The sequence below is a fragment of the Aquila chrysaetos genome, chromosome 13 (genome assembly GCF_900496995.4).
Source record: "Aquila chrysaetos chrysaetos chromosome 13, bAquChr1.4, whole genome shotgun sequence".
Lineage (NCBI taxonomy): Eukaryota > Metazoa > Chordata > Aves > Accipitriformes > Accipitridae > Aquila > Aquila chrysaetos.
In genome coordinates, this window is record NC_044016.1 from 19,963,223 (window position 1) to 19,976,271 (window position 13,049).

The 13,049-nt window shown below is 40.4% G+C and overlaps 1 protein-coding gene across 6 annotated transcripts in view; it reads left to right on the forward strand.

The window, feature by feature from the left end:
- KIF6 (kinesin family member 6) overlaps positions 1–7,350 on the forward strand; it is a 189,410-nt gene extending 182,060 nt beyond the window's left edge. For 3 of the 6 annotated variants that reach the window (XM_030035919.1, XM_030035920.1, XM_030035924.1), the window contains 3 exons: positions 1,590–1,679; positions 3,653–3,759; positions 5,704–7,131. In XM_030035919.1, the coding sequence (XP_029891779.1) occupies positions 1,590–1,679; positions 3,653–3,759; positions 5,704–5,720 (214 nt within the window). In that variant the 3' untranslated portion in view covers positions 5,721–7,131. Of the gene's footprint in view, positions 1–1,589; positions 1,722–3,652; positions 3,765–5,703; positions 7,132–7,338 lie in introns of those variants that run through there. The other 3 variants (XR_003926406.1, XM_030035921.1, XM_030035922.1) reach the window with 3 other exon arrangements.
- The last annotated feature ends 5,699 nt before the right edge of the window (positions 7,351–13,049 follow it).

Sequence of the window (13,049 nt, forward strand, 5' to 3'; positions counted from 1 at the left end):
AGGAATCCACTTGAAAGTGAGATCCCTAGAGGTCAAACCCTGCCACACCTGTAGTGTCTAGGTTTTTTAATGGATCTGGATCTGAGTCCCCTCTAAAATGGGGATTTAACAATTCTGAAGAATAATTTTCATTTAAATTCGATGGAAAAAATTAGTTCAAACATATAAGCTACTGCAGCTTAAAAATAAATTACTTCACCTGACTCACAGTATTTATAAAATTATACATTTTGTTCATGGCAAATAAAAAGCAAAGAAGCTTATTTCAGTGAAAAGAAAGCAATGAAAAAGGATCACATTAAGTCACATTACCTTACATTTGTTGCAGGCTAAGAACAGAGTCATGGATGGTTGCTATGGTTCAGTTGATGTGTAGTGATTTATTAAACCATGGTTATATGGCTTGGATGCCTAGGTATCTAAGGGCACAGACACAGAGTCCTTTTAGAAAATTGAATTTAAGACCCTAAATAACTTAGTTTTTAAAAGCTGCCAAATCAATGGAAAAAATGTTCAGGAAATCCTAAAGCAGAACTATGATGTGAAGTTCCCAGATATTGTTAAACCACATAGAAGGTAATAACATCACACATCCTTTCTAGCTCTTGTAATATGTAGGCGCAATAAAGTACAGAATACTATTAACATTAAATATGATATTGCTTTAGTTGAATTAGGCTGAATCTTGAGGTTATTTTCATCCATTCAGGCAGGTGTGAATGGTATGGGGCTTGAGGAGTTAATGAGAAACATTCAGTAAACCTGGAGCTGTTCATTTGAAAATGACTTACACTCTTGGGCACAATATCTTCTGCAAAACTGAACCTGGCACAACGTAATACAGTAACATTTTAGTAATAAATTTCTTTCCTTTTTCAAGTTCTCTGCCAGAAATATCAATTCGTCAGCCAACAATGAACAAAATACTGCAGAGTTAGAAAAGCAAGACCTTGCCAATCCTGCCATCTACAGGAAAAATCCTAAAACTGAGTAAATCAGTGTTTCCACTCTAAGTTTGGCACCAGATCCGGCAGCATATGCAACCCCTGGGGACAGTCCCTAGGCATTCCGTGGCAGAAATGTGCCTTCCTAGTGGAGAGGTTCCTTGATAACGATATTTGCAGGGACAGGAATGCACAACAGCTGTTTGCAATATATTTGGCTATCATCAACAAGCCACAACCCAAAGTCCTCACTGAGTTTTTATCCAGTCTTCCACTGATTTTGGTAATAATTTTGCCTGACTAAAGAAAGAATGGAAAATGAGCTAAGGCTTCACTTGGCTAATAGTCAGTTTGGGAACTAAATATACCATTACAGACTGTACACCAGATACATCAAAGTGCTTTACAAGCCCTGCTTAGAAGGCAAATACTAAAAGTATAATCTTTATGAGCTTATTTGTCATTCTTTTGTAGACACATTCTCTACATAAACCTAATCATCACATGGATTCAACTGAAAACCCTCTTCCAGTAAACAAGTGCTTTATATAGATTAAAAAAGTCTTCAAAAACAGTTACTTAACATGTATTAATATTACCTCCACAAGGGCTATATTCTTTCCTTCATTTCTGCTCCCATTACAGTTTTTCAGACACCACAAGAGTCAGCCCTAATGAAGATCCAGCTGGGAAAAACAATTCAATCACTTCTAGTAACCCTACTTTAAAAACAAGGTAAGAAGCATACATGGGCTATTCAGAGGAAAGAGCAAACCAGTAAGTAATATAATGCCTAGATAACCCTCTATCAATCTCTTTAACAAGAGTCTCCTTGAAAAACAAAAATAAAACTGAAATTACAGATTTTCCTCCAACTTCCAAAACAACACCAAGGTTGTACCATAGCTTTACACCAAGTAGCTGCATTATCAGCATTATAGAGGTTGTTTCTTGTTTGGCCTGAGGCTTTTTTCCCCATGAGCTTATGAATACTCATGACTGTGTCTTCTCAGCAAGAAAAAAGGACTCTGAAAGAGTAAATAAAAACATTTGAAAATAAGGGAGATCAGAGTATGTAAGTATTGGAGAATGCAGGAACTACACAGAGATTTTTTAATTCTTGTGATTTTGTGCTTAAAATATTTTGAATCTCCCTCCTACAAATTATTCTAGTAAAATAAAATGACACCAGCGGCCCAGGTGTGTCAGGTTTGGCAAATGTTACATGTCATGTTTTCTCAAAAGACGTACTGCTTTGTGAAAATTAGCTTAGCAGGTTAACAGAAACTACTTTTTTTTTTTTTTTTTTACAGCCTCTCTATTTTTTCTAATGTGCTCATTTCCATGTTCTTTTCTCCCACCAAAACATCATGCCAAGTCAGTATACTTCCAGAAGTTACATTCTTATTGCACTCAACAGTTCTGGTTGTTAAGGCCCTTAGGAAAATACGGTTAAGTTACTATTTTTCCTACTGCATTAGTAAGAACAATTCACAAGGGGTTTTTTCTTTCATTTTCCAAAACATTTCTAGAACAGCAAAAAATAGTGGAAAATTTCATCCCCCAAAACCTGATGTTTTAAATTGCATTTGTGTTTAAGAAAAACAGAAGAAAAGAGAGAAGCTAAAATGGAATTTAGACAGTACTTCTCAAATATATTGTGTAATTTCTATTTTTTATATTGTTCCTAATCAAATGAAAATCAATAAGAATATAGTTCTTTACTGGTGTTCTGAGATCACCTTGTAAATAAAAAGAGATATTTTATTAAGTTCATAGTAATTTATATTTTTTTTCCATTTTGGTTCACTAATTCAGCAACTAAGGACTTAATTAGTAGCACAAAGACAAGGATATCAGACTTCTGTTTATGTCAGGCACAATTACATTCTACTACAATAGTCAGTAAGGAACAGTGGAAATAACTATAATTACAAAGGTAGGACACGTAAAAAAAAAAGTTTCTCCCTTCGGTTCCACTTGTCCTTCCATATTGTAATTTTTATCGCAATATTTCTCATTTCAACATTAGTGCTTAATCTTTAAACAAGGCTAAAGACACAGGGCCCAATTCTTAGCTTTCTTAGCTGATTAGAATAGCTTCACTGTACTACATCATCTTATACCACCAGAGGGTCTATCAAAAGCAGAGGTAAGTCAATGATTTAACTGCATAGATACAAGATCTCAGCTGGGACTGGAGACTCAGCAGCACAAAGGAGTTGCATCTGTGAGCAAATGTCATGAATGTCATGTGATTGTATACTTATATGTATGTATGAAAACTTAATTCCCTTACAGTAGGCAAAAATGCTATTGATCTGTTCAAATAAATAGCAGCATTTTTTCCTGAAGCAAACACACACAAGGCATAGTCACATCCATCATTTCTTTGGTAAACTCACTATATTAGGCTTTTCCGCTTAGAAGCAAGTCTTTGACTCAGCAGTAAAATATTTTTAACCCTTTGTGAGAGGTTTTATAGCTGATAAGCATGTAGCCCTACCAAACTAAAAAGATATTGGCTAATCTTAAGAACCTACATAAGAGCATTAAGAAGTCCTGAGCTTGATTCTCCTCTGAACTGTGCCATCTCTAACAATGTATCTGGAGAGCAAAGCCCTCCATGCTGAAAAGAGAGGAGATAATGGAATAGAAAAATAACCTTCTTACTCAGTTGGGTCTACAAGTATACTTTCTTATTTCAGGACCCCACCAAGTTCAAGTACATCTATTCCTCTGACTGGAGACAGCCAGGCTGATGCTGACATCCTAGCTTTCATTAAAGCAAGACAGAACATCCTGCAAAAGAAAGGTAAATCCTGCCAAAAATAGGAAGCCAAACCAAAATCTCCAGTACAGCATTTTAAAGCCAAAATAGCTTTAGTCCACATTTATGCTGACGCAAGTGAGACCTGATTCTGGCTGAAGTTATATTACATTATGTTCTCAGCCATTCTAAACACTTGAGGTTCTTCACATGTACTTATTTTAGTAGCTCAATGCTGTAGTGTAAAACTATGAAGGCTGTCTGTTTTTCTCAGCCACCATCAGTGAACTTTCTGGGGCATGCATGTCTGTGCAGCCTGCACAGTGTATTTCTTCACACTTAAATAAATGCATTTAAATGTGGTTTCTTGATGATTGAAATACTTCCAAAATTTTCTGTATACATTTTCTTTAAACTCTCTGGCCTGGTTTTCAGCTGGTACAAATTTAGCTGTAACAATTGACACCAAATAATGATTACGCAAATTATTGCACTGTACCCTACATCATGAGGCACCCACTGTGTCCAGCAGAGTATGGCCTTAACAGGTATTTCACTATATCAAGGTCTAGTGAAACTTTCTATGGGTATTTGTCAGCAAATCAGGTACTGATCATAGGTAGGCAATAAAGTTCACTCTACAGTGTAGATAAGTAAAATTGGCAGGAAGCAGAAAGCAATAAACACACAACAGTGGCACTGCAAAGTAGCCTAAAAGTAATTCATCGTGATAAAGAAAAATGACCCATGCTTTTCTTTTTTTTTTTTTTTTTAATAATACTTTTTAGTGGCAACAACCAATTAGACAGAAGATGAAAGTGGTAGTGGTCGCTGAAGCAATAACTTTACATCAGCACTTGAGTGTTGATGACAGCATTATTCAGCAAGCTATCAGCACCTGGCAGATGGTGTTAGCACTGTCACAAAGTGGGCTTTCGCTATCACACTGCTTATCAGAAAACTGTCAGGTAAACACACAGTGGCTGAAGAAACAGCCTCCCTACACTCATCCAAAGCAAACACTTAACACACTTAGGCTTTGGGATGTCTTTTGTCTTTATTTAGAAAAGCTGTTGTTATGTTTCTCCTGCAAATGAAATTAAGTTGAATTTATAGGCGGCTCACCAGAAGGTTAGAGATAAGTGTCTTAAAACAAACATTTCAGGGCTTTAGAAGGTCCAAATCTGACTCTTTCTGTGAAGTACAGTAATCTAACTAACAAGAGCACATCTTGTCCTGTGATCATCTCCTAAACTCTCTTCAACTGAGATGTTCAATAAGCATTTCTGCATTTCCATGCAAATGTATTCATTCCCTGCATGATTATTACACACAGAGTGCCATGCAGAGGACATGAAAAAGCATAGTTCAGCCAAACCAAAATCTGCTAGGCCTAAAAAATGTCACCATACTTACTGCTCTTTCCTTTATTGATCCTGACCCTTTCAAACTGTTATATCAGTATCTTAGAAGCAAACTGAGGACCCCACTTTACATCAGCTGGGGAAAAAACAACAACAACAACAAAAAAAAGATAAACGTGTGCAGAAGCCAACGGAGTGGAAAATAAGTTTCATAAACAGAAAGCATGGGAATGCTCAATAACCTTAGTGACAGTAATGCAGGGGAGGGAATGAGAGGTCTCAGTGAAGATTACCTCAGGGTTTGTAGATTGTTACCATCTGCTTTCTAAACAGAGTGGAATTAAAGCAGATACATTCACAGAGGCGTGCTCGGATTGTTAAAGCATTGTAATAACTACATTGGAAAGCTTTTTACAAAGGACTGCTCTACAAACATGTTTTCATTGCCTTGTTCAGTCTTGAGGTAGAGAAATGAAAATGCAGAAGAGTAGATGAATGATTTTTTTGTCTTAAAAGTTTTAAATTAAAAGATTTTATTTTCTTTCTTTATGTGTTTCTGAAGTTTGTTTTAAAACTGACAACACAGCCTGAAATATAGTCTAATGTATTCTTTATCTCCTTTCAGGCTTGGGGAACAAATGAAATTCTTCTTGCAGTCCACTATTTCCTTTTAGAAACAGTTAAAGGTCTTTATTCTTTCCCTTCCTCTTCTGTTTAGAAACAGGTACGAATAAGTATTTTAGATGTACAGGCTTAATTGGTAAAGGTATAGAAATTATTTGTCTTTGACAGCAAAATCCATTTCTCCAGGGAATGATATTTGAACTCATTATCTTCAGCTTGCATTAGGATTAAGCAAAACTAAAACAATCAATCAGGAGTTTGCCAAACATTTTTGTTTACTGAGAATTCATTGTATGTTTTCTAAATATTAAAATTATCTAATGTATTAATGCTCTTCTACATCTTTAATCTGGGGAACACTTACTACTACTGATGGTAGTTTTGTTTGCATTGATTTGCATAAGGCTTTATTAATTACATCTAGTTGGCATCCAGAGATGTCTGTGCAAAAATAGTACTTATCTGTGTTACAAAATTCTATAAAATTTCATTTGAGACCTTTTGCTGATTTCTATTTTTTTCCCCCAAGGAATAGTAGTTTTCACATAAGATGACTAGAATACTGAGATTGCATTGTAATAGGAAAATAAATTTTTATTAGAGGGTAATTCTAGAGTTCAAAATTTCCCAACTGTTTTTTTCATTTGAATACATTAAATCTTGTGCAAAATATACACCCTCCCAGAATATGCAGGTTTCAGAAGAAACAGTGACACTTAATAGACTTAAAGTAAAAAAAGGCAAATACTTGTAAAACACAAATGAGATGTAAAAATTTAAATGCAGTTATATCTTACATACAATGTAAATTCACTATTGACTCAGTACTACTTTATTGCATATTATCCAGTTATGCAACAACTTATTTTACACATCAGACTAAAACAAATCAAAAAATGCAATGCAAAATACAGTCTGTTTCTCTGAGATATACATACTTCCAGACTGAAGCCATCATTTTTCACACTAGTGATAAGCTTATAGTCTTGCATTTTGAAGGGTTTGGGTTGTTCACATAAAAATACAGCAATACATTGGCAGAAGTCACATATCATTCTCAAGGATGTATATTTCCTTAAGTTGTTGACACTTAATTCTCTGGCAAATTCATAATTATTTGAAGTACATGGTGAATTGGTATGTTCAAACCCACAGAAGATACATGTTTATCAAATTAACAACTAAGATGCCGTCAATTAAGAAATATTAAACTTACACCTTTTTCTGCATTTTCAGTAAAAGTCAGCACAGCTACCACATAAATTTGTAAACTTTATGCAGAATTTAGGATGTACAAGGTGAGATAAAAGTCATATCTACTGTTGCTTTTGGAAGAGAGTTCAAGGATTTGGTCAGGGGTGGGAAAATCCACAGTTCTTCCCCCTTTTGTATGTCTGCTTTGTTGGAGATTATATTAAAATGTGCTTCTTTTGCCAGAATCTTTATCTGTTTGTCTTTATTTTTCTTCTTCTTACACTGTTATATATAAAACCTTTATTAAATATACACGGAATTAATATTTATACAGCTTTGTTGAGGAGAGCACGGCCACCGTCCTGCCTCCATCCAACCCAGCTAGCTGGAGAAGAACCAGAGGTTCCAAACCATTGCTGGGTGAAGCAGCTGTCTTTTTCAGTTTTCAGTAAAATCCACATTATGGTGAATTTATTTGAAGGTAGCCAAAAGAGAATTACTGGTACAACAGCTCATTTCTTTTGACATTGAAGCATTTCCAATAGCTTTCAGTAACTGGTTAAGAGAAGGATCACAGTGCTACCCTGGTATGATCTATGTGACACTGCCACTACTTGATGATTATATATTCAATGTTTTGTTCTCCATTTGCCACACATCTAAGTCACAGAGAGAAAAGATTGTTTGCTGTCCTGTTTCAAAATTCTCTAGCCTTTTTTTACAATTTTGTAAAAATGGTGTGAAATTAAATCACTATCGGCAAAGTAATACCTGATTGGCAGAATGGTCTGAGATTAAGATTATATCAAACGCGTGAGAAGAGCTTGGACAAAAGTCCATCCAATAACAGAAAACCATATAAATCAATATAAAGCCTTCCTTGCTTCTTTTGGAAATTTTTGTAATATCATCTGGGCAGAAAAGATTGCTCATTGAGTACACAATAGTCTTAAGAAATAAAGCATACACTTTTTTAAAACTGCCTCCACTCTTCAAAGGTTGCCTTTTGGGTTCATAGGAAAATTCAGGTTGGAAAGGACCTCAGCAGGTCTTTAATCCCACCTCTTGCTCAAAACAGCATCAGCTATGAGATCAAACCAAGGGGTTTGTCTGAGGGCTTTGTTCAGTCTGGTCTTGAAAACCTCCAGGGATAGAGACTGCATCACCTCTCTAAGCAATCTGTTCCAATGCTTGACTGTCCTCATCGTGAAAAAGTTTTTCCTTATGTCCAGCTTGAAGTTTTCTTTTTTGCCCATTGTGTCTCTTCCTCTCACAAGCCACACTGTCAAAAGCCTGGCTCCATCTTCTTGATGGCCTTCTCACAGGTGTTGGAAGGCTACTGGGCTTCCTTTCTAAATCCTCTTGTCTTCATGAAAGCATTTATTGCTTCAAGAAAGTTTGGTTGGCCACAGATGAACAAAGTTACTTGGTTTAATAATATATCTTCATATAATTTCTAGATTAATTTGAAATAACCCAGGCATTTGCCACACTGAAGGCCCACATTTATAACGATCTTGACTCCTGCCTAAGCCACCTGTAAAACAGTATTGCTAAGCATAGAGATTCTCATGCATATCTGACTCCTGTCTATTCACCATGATATCTAGCTGCTCGTTGGTTAAATGTTTATATGGTAAATACAATTTATTTATTATCTCCAACCAGAATAAATCCAAATATCTTTTTTGTGGAGATTTCTTGGTGAAGTAGCTCTACAGTGCTACATATCATACAGATATTTTCAGGATTAATTTATGCCAGACATTGTGGATCATCTCATCTCTTATTTCAAGGCATTTCCAATCCTTCTATATAGTTTATTTCAGGAGAAGACACACATCCGCGGGTCTCCAACAGCAACATAGCTTCTGGGAGGGTCAGGATATGACCCAGACACATAAAGGCTGAAGGGTCTGTTCTCATTTATGCTGAATCTGTCAGGGATCTATACACAGTCTGGAACCACACTAGTGAAAACCTTGAGCTCACCAGCTTTTGGCTTGGGTATTTGTCTCCATTTTCATCACTTCCTGGCCACTGCAGCTTTCCAGAGAGCTCCAAGGAGAAAATTATATAACCTTAACTTGAGTTTCTCTTGCCTGGAAGATGGACATGCCTAATTAAATCTCTCTTTTTCACTCCTGCTTTTTTTATGAAAGAGGCTTTGAAGTGGAATAATGAGGTTCACACATGTAACAGTGTAAGTATACATTGCAATATCTTCCCAACAAAAGATTTCATTGTTCTTACCTGGTTTAATCAATAGAATCATAGAATCATTCAGGTTGGAAAAGACCTTCAAGATCATCAAGTCCAACTATTAACCATGCCCACTAAACCATGTCCTTAAGTACCCTGTCCACTCGCTTTTTGAATATCTCCAGGGATGGTGACTCAACCACTTCCCTGGGTAGCCCATTCCAATGTTTAACAACCCTCTCAGTAAAGAAATTTTTCCTAATATCTAACCTAAATCTCCCTTGCCTCAACTTGAGGCCATTTCCTCTTGTCCTATCTCCAGCCACCTGACAGAAGAGACCAACACCCACCTCACTACAACCCCCTTTCAGGTAGTTGTAGAGAGTGATAAGGTCTCCCCTCAGCCTCCTCTTCTCCAGACTAAACAGCCCCAGCTCCCTCAGCCGCTCCTCATAAGACTTGTGCTCCAGGCCCCTCACCGACTTGGTTGCCCTCCTCTGAACACGCTCCAGCAACTCAATGTCCTTCCTGGAATGAGGGGCCCAAAACTGAACACAGTACTCGAGGTGCGGCCTCACCAGTGCTGAGTACAGGGGAACAACCACCTCCCTGTTCCTGCTGGCCACACTATTTCTGATACAGGCTAGGATGCGATTGGCCTTCTTGGCCACCTGGGCACACTGCTGGCTCATGTTCAGCCAGCTGTCAACCAGCACCCCCAGGTCTTTCTCTGCCAGGCAGCTTTCCAGCCACTCTTCCCCAAGCCTGTAGCGCTGCATGGGGTTGCCGTGACCGAAGTGCAGGACCCAGCACTTGGCCTTGTTGAACTTCATACGATTGGCCTCAGCCCATCGATCCAGCCTGTCCAGATCTCTCTGTAGAGCCTCCCTACCCTCAAGCAGATTGACCCTGCCTCCCAACTTGGTGTTGTCTGCAAACTTGCTGAGGGTGCACTCAATCCCCTCATCCAAATCATCGATAAAGGTATTAAACAGAACAGGGCCCAACACCGAGCCCTGGGGAACACCACTTGTGACCCGCCGCCAACTGGATTTCACCCCATTCACCACTACCCTCTGGGCTCATCCAGCCAGCCAGTTTTTCACCCAGTGAAGAGTGCACTTATCCAGGCCACAAGACGCCAGTTTCTCAAAGAGTATGCCATGAGAGACAGTGTCAAAGGCCTTGCTGAAGTCCAGGAAAATAACATCCACAGCCTTTCCCTCATCCACTAGGCGGGTCACATGGTCATAGAAGGAGATCAGGTTGGTCAAGCAGGACCTGCCTTTCGTAAACCCATGCTGACTGGGCCTGATCCCCTTCTTATCCTGGACTTGCCATGTGAGTGCTCTCAAGACAAGCCGTTCCATAATCTTCCCTGGTACCGAGGTCAGGCTGACAGGCCTGTAGTTCCCCGGATCCTCCCTCCGACCCTTCTTATAAATGGGAGTCACATTGTCAAGCCTCCAGTCCTCTGGGAGCTCCCCTGTTGACCAGGATCGCTGATAGATGATAGAGAGTGGCTTGGCAAGGACCTCTGCCAGTTCCCTCAGTACTCTTGGATGGATCCCATCAGGTCCCATAGATTTCTGAGTGTCCAGATGGCAAAGTAGGTCCCTAACTAATTCCTCCTGGATTAAGGGGGGTATGTTGTGCTTTTCATCCTTACCTTCCAGCTCAAGGGGTGGATTACCCTGAGGATGACTGGACTCACTATTAAAGACTGAGGCAAAGAAGGCATTAAGTACCTCGGCCTTTTCCTCATCACTGGTTGCTACATTCCCTTCTGTATCCATTAAAGGAAAGATATTCTCCTTGGGATTCTTTTTACTGTTAACATATTTGTAAAAACATTTTTTGTTGTCCCTTACAATAGTGGCCAGGTTTAGCTCTAGCTGAGCTTTTGCCTTTCTAATTTTCTCTCTGTATGATCTAACCAGATCCCTGTACTCCTCCCAAGTTGCCCGCCCTTTCCTCCAGAGATGATAAACTCTCCTTTTTTTCTTGAGTCCTAGCAAAAGCTCTCCATTCAGCCAGGCCGGTCGTTTTCCTCGGCGGTTTGACTTACGGCACATGGGAATAGCCTGGTCCTGAGCCATTAAGATTTCCTTCTTAAAGAATGTCCATCCCTCCTGGACCCCTCTGCCCTTCAGGACCGTTTCCCAAGGGACTTTCTCAACCAGTGCCTTGAAGAGGCCAAAGTTAGCCCTCCGGAAGTCCATAGTGGTGGTTTTGCTGACCACCTTCTTTGCCTCACCAAGAATTGAAAATTCTATCATTTCATGGTCGCTAAGCCCAAGACGGCCTCCGACCATCACACCTCCCACCAGTCCTTCCCTGTTTGTAAACAGTAGGTCTAGCAAGGCTCCTCCCCTGGTTGGCTCACCCACCAGTTGTATCAAGAAGTTATCTTCCACGCACTCCAGGAACCTCCTAGATTGTTTACTCACTGCTGTGTTGTATTTCCAGCAGATGTCTGGAAAGTTAAAGTCCCCCACAAGGACAAGGGCACACAATTCTGAGACTACTGCCAGCCGCTTGTAGAACAATTCATCCGTCTCTTCAACCTGGTCGGGCGGTCTATAACAGACTCCCAGCACAATATCTGTCTTATTGGCTTCGCCTCTCATCCTCACCCATAAGCACTCCACCTTGTCATCAGAATCGTGTAGCTCTATACAGTCAAAACATTCCCTAACATAGAGCACCACCCCGCCACCTCTTCTACCTTGCCTATCCCTTCTGAAGAGCTTGTAGCCATCCATTGCAGCACTCCAGTCATGGGAGTCATCCCACCATGTTTCCGTGATGGCGACTAAGTCATATCTATCCTGCTGCACGATGGCTTCCAGCTCCTCCTGTTTATTGCCCATGCTGCGTGCGTTGGCATAGATGCATTTGAGCTGGATTATCGAATCCACCCCTAACATCAGCATGCTGCCCCCAGGCTCATCTCTGGTGCACCTAGTTTTATCCCTTACCCCCTTCAAACCTAGTTTAAAGCCCTTTCTATGAGCCATGCCATCTCATGAGCAAGGATTCTCTTACCCCTTTGAGATAGCTGGACACCATCTGTCGCTAGCAAGCCCGGTGCTGGGTAGAACTCCCCATGATCAAAAAACCCAAAATTCCACCTGTGGCACCAGCCTCTGAGCCACGTATTAACGAGGTGTGCTTTGCTGTTCCTTTCAGTGTATTTCCCTGCCACTGAAGGGATTGAGGAAAACACTACCTGTGCTCCCGATCCTTCCACTAATCATCCCAGTAACCTGAAATCCCTTTTGATTGCCTTTGGATTCCTCTCTGCAATCTCATCACTGCCAACCTGCACAACCAGCAATGGGTAATAATCAGAGGTCTGAACCAAACCAGAAAGTTCCCTGGTAATGTCTTCTACCCGGGTCCCAGGGAGGCAGCAGGCTTCCCTGTGGGATGGGTCAGGTCTGCATATTGGGCCCTCTGTCCCCCTCAAGAGGGAGCCGCCTACGACAATTACCCTCCTTTTTCTTTTTTCAGAGGATGTGAGAATGCGTGGGGCTGCCCGACTGGGCCTAGGCACCTCCCTAGATAGGGCTTCATCTACAACCTGATCTTCACTGGCCTGGTCCTCAAGTTCCAGAGCCCCATACCTGTTGAGTAGGGGCAACTGGGAAGGTGAGGGAGACCAGGAGCTGATTCACCTGCCTCCCCGAGCAGGGACCTGTATCCATTCCCCTCCATCTCTTAGGTCCCCTCCTGCCTGGAGACAGAGGGCAGGGGATCCTCTGCTTCTTGCGGAGTCTCCATCTGCTGCCTCTGCCTCAGGGATGGTAGGGTGTGGGTCCACCAATCTATCTCCCTCTCACACTCCCTGATACTCCTCAACCTTCCCACTTCCTCCTTCAGCTCTACCACCAGGCTGAGCAGATCACTCACCTGGTCACATCTCACACAAGAGGTGTCCCCGCTGAC